This window comes from Myotis lucifugus, unplaced genomic scaffold (genome assembly GCF_000147115.1).
Source record: "Myotis lucifugus unplaced genomic scaffold, Myoluc2.0 scaffold_16, whole genome shotgun sequence".
Taxonomy (NCBI): Eukaryota; Metazoa; Chordata; class Mammalia; order Chiroptera; family Vespertilionidae; genus Myotis; species Myotis lucifugus.
In genome coordinates, this window is record NW_005871064.1 from 4,068,875 (window position 1) to 4,086,452 (window position 17,578).

Here is a 17,578-nt window from a genome sequence, read left to right on the forward strand (position 1 = left end):
ACAGCCTCCCTACCATTATGCCTCTCCATCCTATCAGCTTTTTTTTTTCCTTTTAATTTTTGAGGTCTAATTTATGTAAGATGAAACACACAGATCAATGCGTTTTAAAAACTGCATATACGTGTACAGTCCACACCTCTATAGAAAGATCTTGATAGGAATGTGGGTCACATACATGTATCCATTTCCAAATCCAGGAATTTCCCAAATGGCCCTTCCCAGTCCACCCTTCCTGACTCAGCCAATCAGTGTTCTTATTTGTTTTTCCATAGAAATAAACCCTACAACTGCTTGCCTGTCCTACAATTTCATATAAATGGGATCAGACAGTAAATACTTTTTGTGTCTAGCATCTTTCACTAGCATAATGTTTTTGTGCTTCATTCATGTTATTTCATGTCAGTAGTTCTTTCCTTTTTATTGCTGAGTAGTATTCCCTTGTATAAATAAACCACAAATTGTTTATCATTCGTAAATTGTTAGACATTTGGGTTGTTTCCAGTTTGGGGCTATTGTGAATGAAACTCCTCAGAACTTTCTTGTGAAAGACTTTTTTGTGGATGTATGTTTTCGTTTCACTGGGTAAATGCTTATTGTTGGGTCCCCGCTGGAAGAAACCAGGCCAAGAGACGTTTTGAGAGCTTAAGAAATTTTATTACCTTCTCTCACCCCGGGCTGATACCAGTGTGTGGGTGTCAGCCCAAGGGGATGGCTAGGTTCTCTTATATAGGGTCAGGATGTGGGTGCGAGTTGGCCAAGGAGAGGGGAGGGCATGAGTCACTCAAGCGAGTCAGGGGAGGAGAGTGCACAGGTCAGTCGGGCGAAGAGGAGTTCATCTTATCTTGCTTCCACAGGGGCCGCCATCTGGCACTGCCATCTGCCCCGAGCTATGGGAAAAAGGTTGTAACAATATATATTACATGCCCAAGCAGGAGAGATTAGGGGTAGTTCATCCTAATACTTATAAGCAGAACTTTGGGGCATAGGGATGTGTATGTTTAGCTTTTTGAGAAACCATCTTCCAAAATGATCATACCTTTTTTACACTTCCATCAGCAATGCATGAGAGTTATGATAATTCAATCTCCTTGCCTACGTTCAATACTGACTTTAATTTTAGCTGTTCTAGTAGGCATGAAGTAGATATCATTGTGACTTTACTTGAGTTTCCTTGTGATGTTGAACAACTTTTCATGAACTGTTTGGCCAAAGGAATATCTTATAGGAAGTATCTTTTTATGAAGTGTTTGTGAAGTTCAAGTATTACGCCCAGTTTTTATTGGGTTGCTTATTATTATTATTTTGTTGGATTGTTTAAATATTCTGGATACAAGTCTTTTGACCGATATATGTATTGTGAATATTTTCTCCCACTTGGTGGCTTGCCATTTGATTTTCTTAACAATTTCTCTGATGAGCAGAGGTTTTTAATTTTGATGAAGTCCAATTTTTCAGTTTTTTCTGTTGGAGTTCATAATTTTTGTGTCTTCTTTAAGAAATACTTCCAATTCTCAAAGGTATTTTCCTACTGGTTCTTCTGAAAACTTTATAATTTAGTTATATATATATTTTATATTTGAATCTATGATCCATCTCAAATTAATTTTATGTCAAGTTTGAGGAATGAGTAGAGGCTCTCTGCTCCCAGAGGTTTACACAGTTGTCCCAGGGCCATTTGCTGAAAAGACTAATTTCCTCACTGAATAGCTTTGGCACCTTTGTTGAAAGTCAATTGATAGGTGGGTTTCTTGATTCCATTCTGTTCCATTGATCTACTGGTCTATTCTCAGATCATTACCAGGCTGTTTTGATTACTGTAATTTCATAGAACATTTTGAAGTCAGGTGGTTTGAATTAGAGCCAAATGAGATGACTAGGCATCAAACACTCGAGGCATTCAGAAGAAGGAGAGGAGACCATAGGGCAAATTAGTTGAGGATGACTTCAGAGAGGAAATGGGATTTGAACTAGCTCTGAAGCAGAGGTTGGGTTTAAGTCAGTGGTTCTCAACCTTCTGGCCCTTTAAATACAGTTCCTCATGTTGTGACCCAACCATAAAATTATTTTCGTTGCTACTTCATAACTGTAATGTTGCTACTGTTATGAATCATATTGTAAATATCTGATATGCAGGATGGTCTTAGGCGACCCCTGCCAAAGGGGTCGCGACCAACAGGTTGAGAACCGCTGATTTAAGTGAAGAGGAGGAGACGCCATTGCCACTGTGGGAAAAGCATGTGCAAAAGTCCTGGGGTGGAAATGGACACTGCCCATTTGGAAGACAGGAAAGAGACCAGTGTGTTGCCGAAACCGGTTTGGCTCAGTGGATAGAGCTTCGGCCTGCAGACTGAAAGGTCCCAGGTTCGATTCCGGTCAAGGGCATATTCCTGGGTTGCCGGCACATCCCCAGTAGGAGGTGTGCAGGAGGCGGCTGATCGATGTTTCTCTCTCATCGATGTTTCTAACTCTCTATCTCTCTCCCTTCCTCCTGGGGTGGAAATGGACACTGCCCATTTGGAAGACAGGAAAGAGACCAGTGTGGGGAAAACTGGGGAAGAGAAGTAAGATATAGTGCATAGAGGGCTCTGATTACCAAGCCGAGGGTACTGGGGTTATGGGTTTGGCACACTCACTTCTGATGGCAGATCTGTAATGCTATCTTGGTGCTCATGAAGTACTTTTTCCTATGTGGCCCATGCTCTCTGAGTAACATAGGAAGGAGTTTCCAGGCCATATCCTGCACAGTTTTGAAATTGGCCTTGGGCACTCTTGGTTTTCTGTTGGGGATTTCCTTTCTTGATTGCCTCTGTAGCCCAGTCAGTCCTCCAAAGCAGCAATTCTGGTTTTTTTCAGGCTGGTGGCCAGAAGGCCTGGTAACTTGGTTTGTTTGTCGGAAACCCTGGTCTGGCTCCACCCTCCCTGTCCAGATCAGAGAGTCTACACACCCTTAATTTAAAACAAGGAAACCACCTTTTCCAAATGAGTAGCATGAAACAGAAAACCCTCTGTCTACAAAACCAACATTGATATTGAGTATTTGTACCTATTCATTCACTCAGGAGTCTTGGTTTTCATTGTTCTTGTCTAATGCATCTGGCTGGGAACACAATAGGCGGCTTCATCCTACAGAATTTTACTGTATTTAAGCTGGATTTGTGTGTGGATGTGTGTGTGTGTGTGTGTGTGTGTGTGTGTGTGTGTGTAGGAGTGGTTGAAGATGTCGAAGAAGCCACAGGCACTTGTAGTGGAGCTGGGACAGCAAGACTACTCACCAAACAGCGAACTCAGAAGCTGGGTGCTGCCCCCAAACTGGGACCATGGGGCATGCTGAATGCCGGCTTCCCTCCATTCTTCCCACTGGGAAGCCAGATTTTCTCTTTCATTCCTGGGCCTGGCTCCTGGCTCAGGGCTGCTTGCCCTTTACAGCAATACCCTTGACGCTCAGCAGGGCTCATTGGTTTTATGAGAAAAGATGTTAGGGTCAGGCTCTCCTGCTCCCAGTCCTGGCCTGATTTAGGACGCTGGTAGCAGCCCGGGGCTCCGCCAGTTCCCTCATCCATGTGCCTCGCAGTCCTCAGTCACTTCCTTCCTGTTTTGTGGCCCCTTCAGTTTCATAATTTTAAAAATTCTTCCACAGCTACATGCATTCTTACTTCTTCTATTTTGGTCACATATGCCTTGGAGGTAACGTGTTTCAGCAACTTCCCATTGTGGGCTTCCCCCATCTCTTCAGGCCTCGGGGCTTCCATCTGTGCTGTTCCTGGCCTGAAAAGGGTTGTTTCTTTTTCACCAGAGTCCGGACATCCTCAGCACCATTGGCTATGACAGCATCATCCATCATCTGAACAACGGCCGCAAGAATTGCAAAGAGTTCGAAGACTTTTTAAAAGAAAGGTACACGCTGTTTCCTGTCTGAAGGCAGAGGGAGGACAGGATGCTGCCACACAAACAAGGAACGATTCACTGCTTCATGGAACTTGCTCCTCTGGTGTGGGGTGCTTATGGGACCCGGGACTCGGTCTGCTGAGTCTGGGCCATAGGCTGATGTTGCTTCATGGTTGTGTTTCATGGTTCACAAGACCCATCTGCAGTAGGTTATGGGATGCTCCCCAAGATGTAAATGATATCTTTGTCCTAAAGTTCTTAGAAACCAGTTGGAGAGATAAGACTTATGAATGAAGCAGCAAACAAAACGTAATAAAACATTAAGTTGTGTGATACCCATGACACTGAGAGACCTCACGGGAGAGGGGGATTGTGGAGGACTGGCCAAAAGAGGGGGGCATGGGAGCTTCGTGGAGGAGGAGATCCTTGAGGTGGCCCTCCAAGGGTTTGGTGGATTTGATAGGTGGAGGGGTATCCAGATATATGTGGGGGAACAGCAAGCTTGGAGATGAGAATGAGCATGACCCATGTGGTGAGTGGGAGGGAAGGGGAGGGGCAGAGCCTGAGTCAGAGACCACTGGGGGTCAGGGAGCAGTGACAAAGATGTGGGGCAGGTCATGGCACTCTACCTGGCACTATGGCTTGGGATACGAGCTTGCTCTATAGGAGTATCTTTCCTTTTTTTTTTCTTAAAAATGTTTTATTTATTTATTGATTTGAGAGTGACAGCAAGAGCGAGAGAAGAAATATTTCAGTTCATTGTTCCATTGATTTATGCATTCATTGGTTGCTTCTTTTTTTAAAAAAAAATATTTTATTGATTTTTTACAGAGAGGAAGGGAGAGAGATAGAGAGTTAGAAACATCGATGAGAGAGAAACATCGATCAGCCGCCTCCTACACATCTCCCACTGGGGATGTGCCCGAAACCCAGGCACATGCCCCTGACTGGAATCGAACCTGGGACCCTTCAGTCGGCAGGCCGACGCTCTATCCACTGAGCCAAACCGGTTTCGGCGATTGGTTGCTACTTATATGTGCCTTGACTGGGGTCAAACCTGCAACCTTGGCGTATTGGGACGATGCTCTAACCAACTGAGTTACTTCCAGGGCTTCTTTTTTTTTTCGTAGTGGGTATGATTTTTTTTTTTTAATTCTATACTGAATGAAGTGAGTTAGTTTTGTGGAACTTACTCCTCTGGAATACTCCATTGTGATTCTGGATGGAGTGCTTTAGGGGGATTTTTGGCCCAAGTTCTAGGTCATTGCTAGGCCCCAAACCAATTAACAGTGAGTTAGAGAGTCATAATGTGGAGATAAGACATCAACGTGTCTTCAACCAAGTCTCTTTACTTTCTACTCAAGAGAACATTAGGCATCATAGAGCACACACTGGTAGCCACACTCAGGTGGTGAGGCCTCTCTCCTTGAATGGATTCAAAGGACCACTGCCCCCCTGTGCATCTCAGGAGAGGTGGACAGAGCGAGGTCTATCCACTGGGGGGTCCATAGAGCTGGTCACTGCCCCTCCTCCTTTAAGCGACCAGCCTCCTCTTCTACCCACCCTGGCTGACGATGGTGACACCAAGTTGCATCCTTCCTTTTTCTGGACAGGCACTGAAGGTGGGCTTCCTCCTGGTTCCAACAGAGCTGACAAAGTAGCAAGCAATCAAGAGTCCTGTGACTATGCAGGAGATAGACTGCAGAACATCCCTTGCTTTTGTGTTCCTCTTCCAATCAAGGCTTTTATACATTTACACATTTTCTCCTGGAGATGAAACAGTTTTGCGACACATCCATGAAGGAGGTGTTGGCTAATAGCTGAAGCTTCCGCTGCCCAGTGGACCATCCACTGGTGCCCTGACACAGTGGGGTGGTAGTGTAAGTCAGGGGTGTCCGTATTTACAAAAATGTAACCCTCAGTAAGGAATACTTGTTACACTGCCACCCAGTACACACACACAGAAAACGAAAGTTTAAGAAAACATCACTACCCTATGATTTTATTCAATTCTATTTCAGTGAGTACATTAAATAGAATTTTATGCTGGTCATAACCCATTGGATTGATTTATGGTTCCCTAGTAGGTCATGCCCCACAGTTTGAAAAACAGAAGTCCAAATGGAACCCAAAAGCTAAGCTCGCACTTTTAAAATGTTTCACAAAAATATATGGGCAAGTGGGAGAAATATATGCAAATTAAACATGGTGAAGTATTGATACTGTATTTCTAGTATATGGCCATTTTTCTCCAGGAGTTTCATAGTAAAAGACACCAGTCCCATGTGCTCTGATTTTGAGGAAGAATCTGCTGCCATCAGTTCAGAGTGTCAGATATGTACGCATGCCCAAGTGTGGGGACTCGAGGCCCCTGAGCGAGTGGCCTGCCTGGCCTTTGGGCTTCCTTTGCTGGTGGTGTGCTTACCAGAAGGAGGCTGCTGTGACCGAGGAGAGAGCGTGGGCTCCCCCATTGCATCCTGTTCAGCGATAATTTATGTGAGGAAGTGCAGTCCTCTTCTGGGTTGGGGGGGGGTCTAACATTTCCTCTTGCTCTGTTAGGTGCGGGGTGCTTATGGGATGTGGGACTCGGTCTGCTGAGTCTGGGCCAGAGGCTGATGTTGCTGAAACGTCTTCCAAGGCTCTTGAGCATCATTTCACTGAGCTGCTGTAAATTTCATGTGGAACCCTAGCATATTTGTATGGACTAGAGGCACCACACACACAGAGACAGGAGCAAAGATAGCAGCAATCTGTCATATATATATTACTTATTATTTTTAAGTGTATTTTTATTGATTTTAGAGAGGGAGGGAGGGAGGGGGAGGGAAGGAAGGAGAGAGAGAGAGAGAGAGAGAAACATAAGTGATGAGAGAGAATCATTGATTGGCTACCTCCTGCATGCCCCCCCACTGGGGATCAAGCTGGCAACCCTGGGCATGTGCCCTGACCAGGAATCGAACCATGACCTCCTGGTTCATAGGTAAATGCCTAACCACTGAGCAACATCAGCCAGGCTACTGTTTATTATTTTGAGTTCATCAAGTGTGATACACATACATGTATAAAATTTTTTTGATATGTGGCTAAATATGTCCTATATCCAAGTTTTGTGACACCCAACCCCTCTTGTCAAAGTGTCAAAGTCCTGCCGTGGACCATTCTGGCATTTCTGGCAGCTCAACCTTGGTTATACCCAGGCGGCTTTCAGTCAACACATTTACACTCATTTGGGGACAGACAGAACAATCACCTAAATGCAAAGCACAGGGTCAGATGCTGCTCTGGAGTAGGCAAGCATGCTGCCTTTCCTGCATCCGTATGGCTGATCCCTGGGTCATGTCTCAGTATGTGCTCTGTAGCTGATCTGTCCCCAGTAAGTCCTGGACGCCTTATTGTAACACAGCAAGTAAGTAACAAAACACAGTAACAAAAAATCCATCAGTAAATTGCAAATTTGCCCAGTTTAGCCTTCCAACCAGCTGGAAAGGCATAATGATGACATTTATGAGGAGCACCACACGGCAGTCTGAGCCGTTCCATACTAACAACCACATGTGGAGTGTTTGCTATGTGCTGTGCTGGGAGATTTGTCTCAGAATCTCTATTACTGTAACACTGAGGTTTATACATGTCTTTGAAATATTCTCCTTTGCCCGGCTGGCATAGCTCAGTGGTTGAGCATCGACCTATGAACCAGGAGGTCACAGTTCAATTCCCGGTCGGGGCACATACCCGGGTTGTGGGCTCAATCCCCGCTGTGGGGCGTGCAGGAGGCAGCCAATCAATGATTCTCTCTCATCATTGATTTTTTTTCTCTCTCTCTTCCTTCCTCTCTGAAATCAATAAAAATATATTATTTTAAAAAAGAAATAGTCTCCTTTGACACATATCCACTGCACGAGGTATTATTGTTTCCACTGTCTTTGCATGAAAGTGTAACTTTAAAAAAGTATGTATAATTTTACTGATTTGAGTCATCAAGTGTGATACACATATGTTTATAAAATTTTTGTGACATGTGGCTAAACATGCCCTGACCGGGAATCGAACTGTGACCTCCTGGGTCATAGGTTGATGCTCAACCACTGAGCCACACTGGTCGGGCAAAAGTGTAATTTTTTTAAAAAAACACACATATTTTATTGATTTTTTACAGAGAGGAAGGGAGAGGAATAGAGATTTAGAAACATCGATGAGAGAGAAACATCGATCAGCCACCTCCTGCAGGCCCCCTACTGGGGATGTGCCCGCAACCAAGGTACATGCCCTTGACCGGAATCGAACCTGGGACCCTTCAGTCCTAAGGCCGATGCTCTATCCACCAAGCCAAACCAGTTAGGGCAAAAGTATAACTTTTGAAATTAAGTTAGTAAGTCATTTACCATGGGAACTTAGAAAGTGACAGAAACCCAGAGACATCTTACATACAGACCCTATGTTTATGACTCATCAACTCTGGGCTTTCTGGGAAGATGGCTTGTTCCTCGCACAGAGACCTTCTCTATTTGCCTTTAAAAAAATATATATTTTATTGATTTTTTTTTTTTTTTTTTTTTTTTTTTTACAGAGAGGAAGGGCGAGGGATAGAGAGTTAGAAACATTGATCAACTGCCTCCTGCACATCCCCTTTGACCGGAATCGAACCTGGGACCCTTCAGTCTGCAGGCCGATGCTTTATCCACTGAGCCAAACAGGCCAGGGCGTCTTTTCTTTTTGTTTCATACATTCTCACCCAGGACACCACTCTCTATTCCAGCAGACAGGCTTGTTAATGAGCATGCTTTGGATATCTCTGCCTCTACATCTTTACTCCATTATTTCCCACCTTGAACATCCTCCTTTGTCCTCTGTGCTTGAGTAAATTCTCCCCATCCTTCAAAATCCAGGTCAAATTTTCCTCCTCTTCTTCTTTTTTTTTTTTTTCTTTAAAGGAAGCATTCTACATAGCACTGAGGTCTTCCACTGGTTACCAAGGAAAATGAACCTATCTTATCACTGGTAGCCCAAATCCATAGACTCTGTGCTCCCTTGAGCCCCTTATGGGGCCATATATTACAAACAGAACTCCTGATATAAGTAGGAAATAAGAAATAGAAAATCGAGGATAATCACTGCAGAGAGTAGGTGTGACTAAATGAGATTATATTAATAGTTGTCATTTATTGAAGATGTACTCAATATAAGCCAGCTACCATGTATTTTGCATATATTAGGTTATTCAATCATAATCACCCTGTATGGCAAGTTTTATCATCCTTATTTTACAATTGAAAAAACTGAGGTTCAGAGAGGTTATGTAACCTGCCTAAGGTTAGATACGTAATAAGGGATAGATCTGGTTTAAACCTAGGAAAGTTGGCCTCTGGAATCTGTGTTGTTAACCACTTCAGTGTGCCTAGTATAGTACCTGATACACAACAAGTGGTGGGTAAATGGTACCCACTACTAATATCATTATGTTAATCCTAGAAGGTAAGTAGTGGAGCCAATACTTCTATTAACTCCATTTTTAATGGTTTTTCCACTCTACTAATGGTCTCCTATGATGGCTGGGTATATTTTTCTGAAAGGGGTTTCTCCAGGAACTTGGTGGCCAGGTCAGGGCTCTTAATTGTGAGGCGAACGTGATAACCACTACACTACGGAAACGCAGCATGGGCTCTTAATTGTGTATTGCAGCACAATACTGAGTAGGGAGGAGGGAAGCGTGTTTGTGAAACCCCTTTATGCATGGAATCCTGCACCACTTGTAGGTGAGCAGCTACACCTATGGACTGGGGGATCCCCAGCCTTAGTGCCCTGGGACTCTGCTCTTCCCATGAACTCCTATACATCTCCTGGTTCTTTTCTTTTTTTAAAAAATATATTTTTTATTGGGGAGAGGGAGAGAGAGAGAGCAACATCAATGAGAGAGAAACACCATGGATCGGCTGCCTCCTGGACGCTCCCTACTGGGGATTGAGCCTGCAGCCAGCCTGGACATGTGCCCTGACCAGAAACCAAAATGGTGACCTTTTGGTGCACAGGATGCTCAACCAACTGAGCCACACCAGCTGGGCCCATGTTCTTTTCTAGGGAGAGGTCGACCTGCCCTGGATACAGCTCTTATTCTGGGATCCTCACTATCTTTCAGGATGGGCTTAAGAATAACAGGCTGCCAGGGTGGCAATAACAGATTCCCTTGACAATAGTACCCTGTGGTCAGGTTATAGTCAAGCCATAATGTATTGTATGAGTTTCGAGAGCTGCCATAACAAATTGCCACAAACTGGGAATTTACTCTCTCATAGGTTTTGAGGTCAGAAGTTCAAAATCAAGATGTCTGCAGGCCTGCTGGTGTGGCTCAGTGGTTGAGCATTGACCTATGAACCAGGAGGTCATGGTTTGATTCCTGGTCAAGGCACTTGCCCAGGTTGTGGGCTCGATCCCCAGTGCAGGGCATGCAGGAGGCAGCCGATCAATGATTCTCTCTCATCATTGATATTTCTATCTCTCTCTCCCTCTCCTTTCCTCTCTGAAATCAATAAAAATATATTTTAAAAGAAGATGTCTGCAGGATCATGCTCTCATGAAGGCTCAAGGAGAGAATCTGTTCCATGTTTTTTTCTTAGTTTCTAGTGTTGCTGGCAATCCTGGGTGTTCCTTGATTTTCTGCTGCTAACTCCAGTCTCTTCTTCCATCCTCAGAGGGCATTCTTCTCCTGTGTCTTCATATCATCTTTTTATATGGACACTAGTCTCATTGGATTAAGGGTCCATCCTACTCCACTGTAAACCCAACTGATTGTATCTGCAATGACCCACTCTTCAAATAAAGTTCTATTCTGAGATACTGGGGGGTATACAACTTCAACATTTTTGGGCGGGAGAAGGATACAATCCAATTCATAACATGTACCCAATAGAATGTGCTGGAAGCTGAGACCTATAGGGAAGTAGAGTATTGGGGTGAAAGCCCAAATTCCCAGGTCTTTTAATCCCGGCTTCCCAGGGGGCAGCAGTGGTATTAATCAAGGGCCTACCAGTGGTTTTCAACCTTCCTAATGCCGCGATCCTTTAATACAGTTCCTCATGTTGTGGTGACCCCCAACCATAAAATTATTTTTGTTGCTACTTCATAACTGTAATTTTGCTACTGTTATGAATCGTAATGTAAATATCTGATGTGCTATATGTGTTTTCCGATGGTCGTGACCTACAGGTTGAGAACTGCTGGGGCCCTAGACCTTTCTCTCTGTCAGTTTCCTCCTCTGTAAAATGAAAGGGTTGTGGTTGATGTTCTGTAAAATCCCCTCTGGATCTAACAACATGGTTCTTCTCAAGGAATTTATACTTTGGTCAAGGTGCTGTGATTGGCATATACAGTGGGGCCTTGACTTACGAGTTTAATTCGTTCCGTGACAGAGCTCATAACTCAAATTACTCGTATGTCAAATCACTGTGACATTTGCTGCGCCAACTAGCGGTGGGGTATCTGAAACTGGCTCGTAACCCGAATTTTTTTGAGCTTGCAACTCAAAGCAAAAAATCGGACGAGAGACGGCTCGTATCTCAAAAAAACTCGTTAGTCGGGACACTCGTAAGTCAAGGCCCCACTGTACAGTAAAAATTATGGCAATAGCTCTTATGCCACTAAAAACCCCCAAATATATACATATCCTTGGATCATAGTTTTGACATTTTAATCTGTGCTGGTTGGAGGCCAGGCTTGGTTTTGTTGTAATGTTTATGTCAGGGACTTCTAGCCGGAGAAGACCACCTTAGAGATAAAGGCCACTGATCTTTTATAATTCTTCCCTGTTACGTAGAGGGAATTTTGTATTTTAGAGAGTGATATTATATCTGAGCTACTCTCAAAGGTGCAGTTTTGCCTTCAAGGGGCCTAACTAAGAGTCAGCCCTGAGGAGGACTTATAACCCTCTCTTCTGTTCCACTTAGGGCATCAATTGAAGAGAGATATGGCAAAGATCTGCTCAACCTCTCTAGGAAGAAGCCATGTGGACAGTCTGAGATCAAGTAGGTGCCACACTTCGTTCTGGTTTCCAGGTTGGCTCATACTGCCAGGAGCCCCGTCACTTCAGAAGAAAGAGCTGGCCAGGAGGGCAAAGTGTCTCGGATAATGACAATTTTTAATTTATTTAATTTCAGTTGTGAAAATTTTGGAAAAATAGAAAGAAGGTTAAAATGAACTATGAAGCTACAACTCATTATTAATATTCTCTAAGTTTCCCTTGAAGTCCTTTTCAATGTATACTTTTTCATAGGTGGGGTTACATTATATATAATTTTATACTAGAAATTTAATAGAGAGGCTTACACACACACACACACACACACACACACACACACACTCTCACCCATGCACGCACACCTATATACACATACTTAGTTTGTGATAGCTACAAGAGACTGTTTTTGCACCATTTATAGTTCTCACCACCAATGTGAGATTTCTTTACTACAGTTATTAATTCTTCCATCATTCCTGGCTTCATGGGCAGTCAGTCATACAGGAACCAATACTTAGAAAGGCTTCATAATCAGCTTAATGCTCTTTGCTGTCACCATTTTGAAATTCTTAATAGTGTATAAACAAGGGGTCCCAGATTTTCATTTTGCAGCGGACCTCACACATTTTGTGGCCAGTTCTTTGCGTATGGAAATTTCTAGATTTTTTTTCCTCCCAAACAAGAATGTTTTTGGAGGGTGTGGGAGGGGGGTCGGGAGAACTAGTTCAGACTTTGCAGGCCTCTGCAGACCCAGTCACATTACATACTGACCTTATGCTGTGCTATATACAGCTGCGAAGAGGTCTGTGTCCTCTCAGAGGTCTGAATGGGGACAGTCATGATATTGTCCTTCCTCTTCTCTTCTAAAATACATGCACACACACATGCACACATGCACTCCCAGACTGCAAAGTACTAGATTAGTGAAAATGACAAAAATATTGGGAGATAGGTAAAATATTTATAGTTGTCTAAGCCTAAAAATTTGTTACCCACAGACATAGGACATTAGTACAAAGAAAATTTTTTAACTTAATGATTATTTTTTATTTTTGATGTTGTAAATGAAAAATTTAAAAACACACTGAGCTCTGACAGGTGTGGCTTAGTTGGTTGAGCATAGTCCTGTGCACCAAAAGGTTATCAGTTTGATTCCCAGTCAGGGCACATACCCAGGTTACGGGTTTGATCCTGGTTGCGGTATGTGTGGGAGGCAACTGATTGATGTTTCTCTCTCACATTAATGTTTCTCTCTCTCTCTCTCTCTCTCTCTCTCTCTCTCTCTCTCTCCCCTTTCCTCAATCTCTTAAAAAAAATTAAAATAAAAAAATAAAAAACACATTAAAAGGAAAAAGACAAACATAAGAAACCCATCACCTAGATTTCATAACTATCCACATTTGTCATATTTTGTTAATATGATTTTGTGACTTTAAATTTAAGCCCGGAACAGCTATTTCTCAAAATATACTTAGTTCCTTTTAATTATCAACCAGTCGTGTTTAGAGATGAGACTCTTAAGTTCTAGCTTTGGTCATTGTCACAGAGATTTCCCTGCTTCTAGGTCCTTTCAGGGGACAGATTTTAAAAGCATGAGTTCATATTAATATTTCCAATTTTGATTTCACTTTAAGGGTTTTACTTAGCTTCCTTAATTTTACATTCATTTCCTCTTAAATGGGAAATCTTAGTTCCTGACAATACTAGCATAATTATTTGCTTTATATGATAATATATATCAAAAAATTTCAAAATAATATCACTATTGTTACTAACAAGAAAACTTGTGAATAAAGTTCACCATTTTCTTGCAGTTCCTTTTGATCTCAGGCTATATTTCACTAAGAATCCTGTGTTCTAAGGTCACTTAAAATTTTATTTTCTCTGTGTGATTATGTAACCAATTTTATATTAAGTTCATTTCAGTTTGTTTTAAAATTTAGGGATTCTTTTCTTTTCCCTGTTTCATTTAGTTTTATTTTTTGAATATGTAAAATATTTACATGTTCACAGGTCAAAGCTGTGTAGACTTAGGCAGGTTGCACTGCTATTCCAGCAGGTTTAGATCTTTAAAGGGAGATTAGTGGGTCAGCTGACACCCCCACCTCCCCAAAAACAACCAACAACAACATTTTTTTTTATCAACAACAACATTTATTTATAAAATATATAAGCTGTTTGGGAAAATATCCAAAACCTTTTGAGGTGATGTGATAGGTAATAGCCACATTCTCGCACATAGTTCTTGGAAAATATATTTAGCGGAATGAGTCTGATCCCAAACGGTGTTTCTTATATTGTTACACAGTTGACTGGTACCTGAGTAAATTCATAGAGAGACTCTGGCCCCGTTCTGTTCTGTTCCGTGAGAAAAGCCAGTCGGTTCCCTTTATGAATATACGCCTCAGAGAGGAACACCCAGCAGGATATGAGACGTGGGGACCTCGCTGCCAGGTTGAAGTGAAAGGCCATCTAGGTGACTTGTGTTTCTGTCACCTCCAGGATTATCTTTAGGAAGGCGCCCTATGAGAGTGAGTGACTGCTCATTCATGAGCTAGGTAGGATTTGTCACCTCATTGGCTACACTGAGGGACTCTGGCCTCTGATAGACCTAGTTAGGGTTTAAGGCCAAAGTGCTTGTCAAAAGGGTGGGAGAGCCCTGGCCTTTGTTGCTCAGTGGTTAGAGCATCTGCCCATACATAAAAGGTTGCTCAGTGGTTAGAGCATCTGCCCATACATCAAAGGGTCTTGGGTTAGATTCCCGGTCAAGGGCATGTACCTGGGTTGCAGGTTCAATCTCTGGCCCAGGTCCGGAATGCAATCAATTGATATGTCTCTCTCACATCAGTGTTTCTCTCTCTCTCTCTCTCTCTCTCTCTCTCTCTCTCTCTCTCTCTCCCTCTCCCCCCTCTCTCCCACTGTCTAAAAATCAATGGGAAAAAATATTCTCAGGTGAGGAGTAACAAAGAAAAAAAAAGGTTGGTAAACTATTTCCTTGTTGCACATTAATGAAGAACGGCAGGGAGACAAGGAGGTGACATGGCCAGGATGCCACACCCCAAGTTAGACCCCGCCCCCTGAAGTCTTGATTTTCTGCTGTCCTCTTAAGCTTGGGGGCTAAGATGAGTCTATAAATTGTGGGCCGAGAGGCGCATGCAGTGGCATTAGAAGGAGATTGTACAGCCAACTTCCAGGACTTAAAATTATATATGTACTTGTTTTTTTTAGCACCCTGAAGCGGGCCCTTGAAGTCTTCAAGCAGCGTAAGTGATTCTTTAAAAACGTATTTACTGTTCTTGGCAAGCTCTGTCTGTCATCAAAGGTGGGTTTTCATTTGAACAGAAATCTCACATTGGGTGGAAAAAATGAAAGCAACTCCTAAGGTGAGAAATAGTTCTGCAGAGTTGACATGAGCTGGAGAACCTTTCACACCTGCATGTCGGGCTGTGCATTTGACTTCCTTACAGAAGTGGTTCTCACACTTGAAGTCCAGCTTGAGGCCCTGGTATTTGGTCATCAAGGGGTCCTGTCCAGTTCTCATATTCCCCAGGCCTGTTACTCAGAAGCTCCTGTTCTATAAACATTTGAAAATATATTCGGCCTTAACACAAACATGCAAAATTTTAAAACATTGAAATAGCCCTGGCCAGTGTAGCTCAGTTGGTTGGAGCATCATCCTGTGCACTGAAGGGTCACAGGTTCGATCCCTGGTTAGGGCACGTGCGGGATTCCTTTCTCTCTCTCTCTCAAATCAATAAAAGCATATCCTCAGGTGAGGATTAAAAATAATAATAATAAATTAAATAAAACATAGAAACATAATTTCAAGGCTTTCTGTTCTTCAGAATACTTGGTGCTTCCAAACTAAGGAGTTTACCAAGGCATGGTATGTACATGTGCCTAAAGTGCTTCTGTAGCCAGTTGAGTGATTCTAGAGCTTTGTAAGGTTAACTGAATAAATATTCATCTTAACTTTTCCATAGGTGTCCTCTTCCCTCTTTAACTCATCGATGAATTCATTTCTCAAGATGTGGACAGTGTCTTCATGTTTCTTGCATGCCCACAAGGTCAACCATGGTTAGCTCAGGGGGACTTCAGCATAGGTTGGGTCTCCTAAGCATATTTATTTGCTGTTACTTTACTTGTTTTCTTTTTTCCCAACAAGTAGCTTCATTTTATTATTAAAAAATATATTTATATTAAAAATTCAAATGAGACAACTAACTGTGAAAAAAGATAGCAATCACCCAAGTAAGTTCTTAGTGCTAAGCAGTTACAGGTGAATATGCCTCCAACATTTTTATACAATACACACAGTTATGTTTGTATCTATTCATATAAATAAATAGGATCACACCATGGCAATGCATCAGAATCTATGGGGTGGCACATATGTTTTTAAATTGCTTTTTAAATGAAAAATAGCAATTTTTAAATCATGCTAGCAGTTTGGTATATATTTTTCCAGACCTTTGTCTATGCATTTAAAGCTCTCAGTCTCTCTCTCCCTCTCTCTAATTGCAGACACACAAGTTGCAGACATACCTGTGGTTATACTATGCATACTCTCTATAATTTGGTTTTTCAGTTGATAGTATATCATAGACATCTTTCCATTACAGTTCATGTGGATCTGCCTCATTCTTTTACATTAAAATTTTTTTGATCCTACAAAATGCTGAATTTCTTCCAGAAAGGTTGTATTGATTTTTTTTCCCCTTCCAGTAGCGCTGTTTTCCCCCAGGTTCTCCAATACCACAAATTTTCATGCTTAAAAATTTTGCCAAACTGAAAGGTAAAAAATTATGTTTCTATTTAATTTAATTTATTATTATTTTTAATCCTCACCTGAGGATATGTTTTTATTGATTTGAGAGAGAAAGGAAGAGGGAGGGAGGGAGGGAGGGAGAGAGAGAGAGAGAGAGAGAGAGAGAGAGAGAGAGAGAGAGAGAAACATCGATCGATTACCTCTCGCATGTGCCCTAACCAGGGATCAAACCTGTGACCCTTCAGTGCACAGGATGATGCTCCAATCAACTGAGCCACACTGACCAGGGCTATTTCAGTGTTTTAAATTTTTGCATTTTTGTGTTAATTCTGAATATATTTTCAAATGTTTATAGGCCATTGAGCTGATCTTTTTTATATTTCAAGTTCTTTAACCAACTTTTTATACTGGAATATATATATTTCTTTTGATTTGTGAATACTTTTAATATAGTTATTTACTAATTGTTATACGAATTGCAAATATCTTTTTATTGTCATGTATCTTCTAACCTTGTTCAAGTTATCTTGACACACACGAATTAAAAAATATTTTTAGATCAGATCTCTTAGTCTTTCTAGCTTACGTGCCATACTTCAATTTGTTTTCATAGAACAAGTAAGATTAACATTTTAATTTTTCTATTATAGAGGTAAGCCATGCTCATTGCAAAGGTTTTACGTAGAAACTAAGGGGGAAAAATCAACAATAACCTTTCTCTCCAGAGATAACTCTTGGTAGCCAAAATGTTGGTGTATGACTCTCTTAAAAATGCTCAGGCACATGAGATGTTAGAGATCCTTAGAGCTCACCTACTGAAAACTAAGGATGGGATTTGAAACTGTAGTGGGTTTAGGAATGTCTCTTAGCATGTAAGCTCCATGAACTTCTCCCTGGTCCTGGACGTACAGTAGGTT

At 42.0% G+C, this 17,578-nt stretch overlaps 1 protein-coding gene and 1 long non-coding RNA gene across 2 annotated transcripts in view; one reads left to right on the forward strand and one right to left on the reverse strand.

Annotated features, from left to right (window-relative positions):
- PSTPIP2 (proline-serine-threonine phosphatase interacting protein 2) overlaps nt 1-17,578 on the forward strand; it is a 64,358-nt gene that overhangs the window by 27,897 nt on the left and 18,883 nt on the right. Inside the window, exons 2-4 of the mRNA XM_006085140.3 lie at nt 3,794-3,894; nt 11,823-11,900; nt 15,122-15,156. Coding sequence (XP_006085202.1) covers nt 3,794-3,894; nt 11,823-11,900; nt 15,122-15,156 — 214 coding nt within the window. The remainder of the gene's footprint in view (nt 1-3,793; nt 3,895-11,822; nt 11,901-15,121; nt 15,157-17,578) is intronic.
- LOC111825184 lies at nt 633-3,522 on the reverse strand. The gene is made up of 2 exons (XR_002828320.1): nt 3,273-3,522; nt 633-887 (listed from the first exon to the last, which is right to left on the reverse strand). It is a non-coding gene; the product is annotated as an uncharacterized LOC111825184 (long non-coding RNA).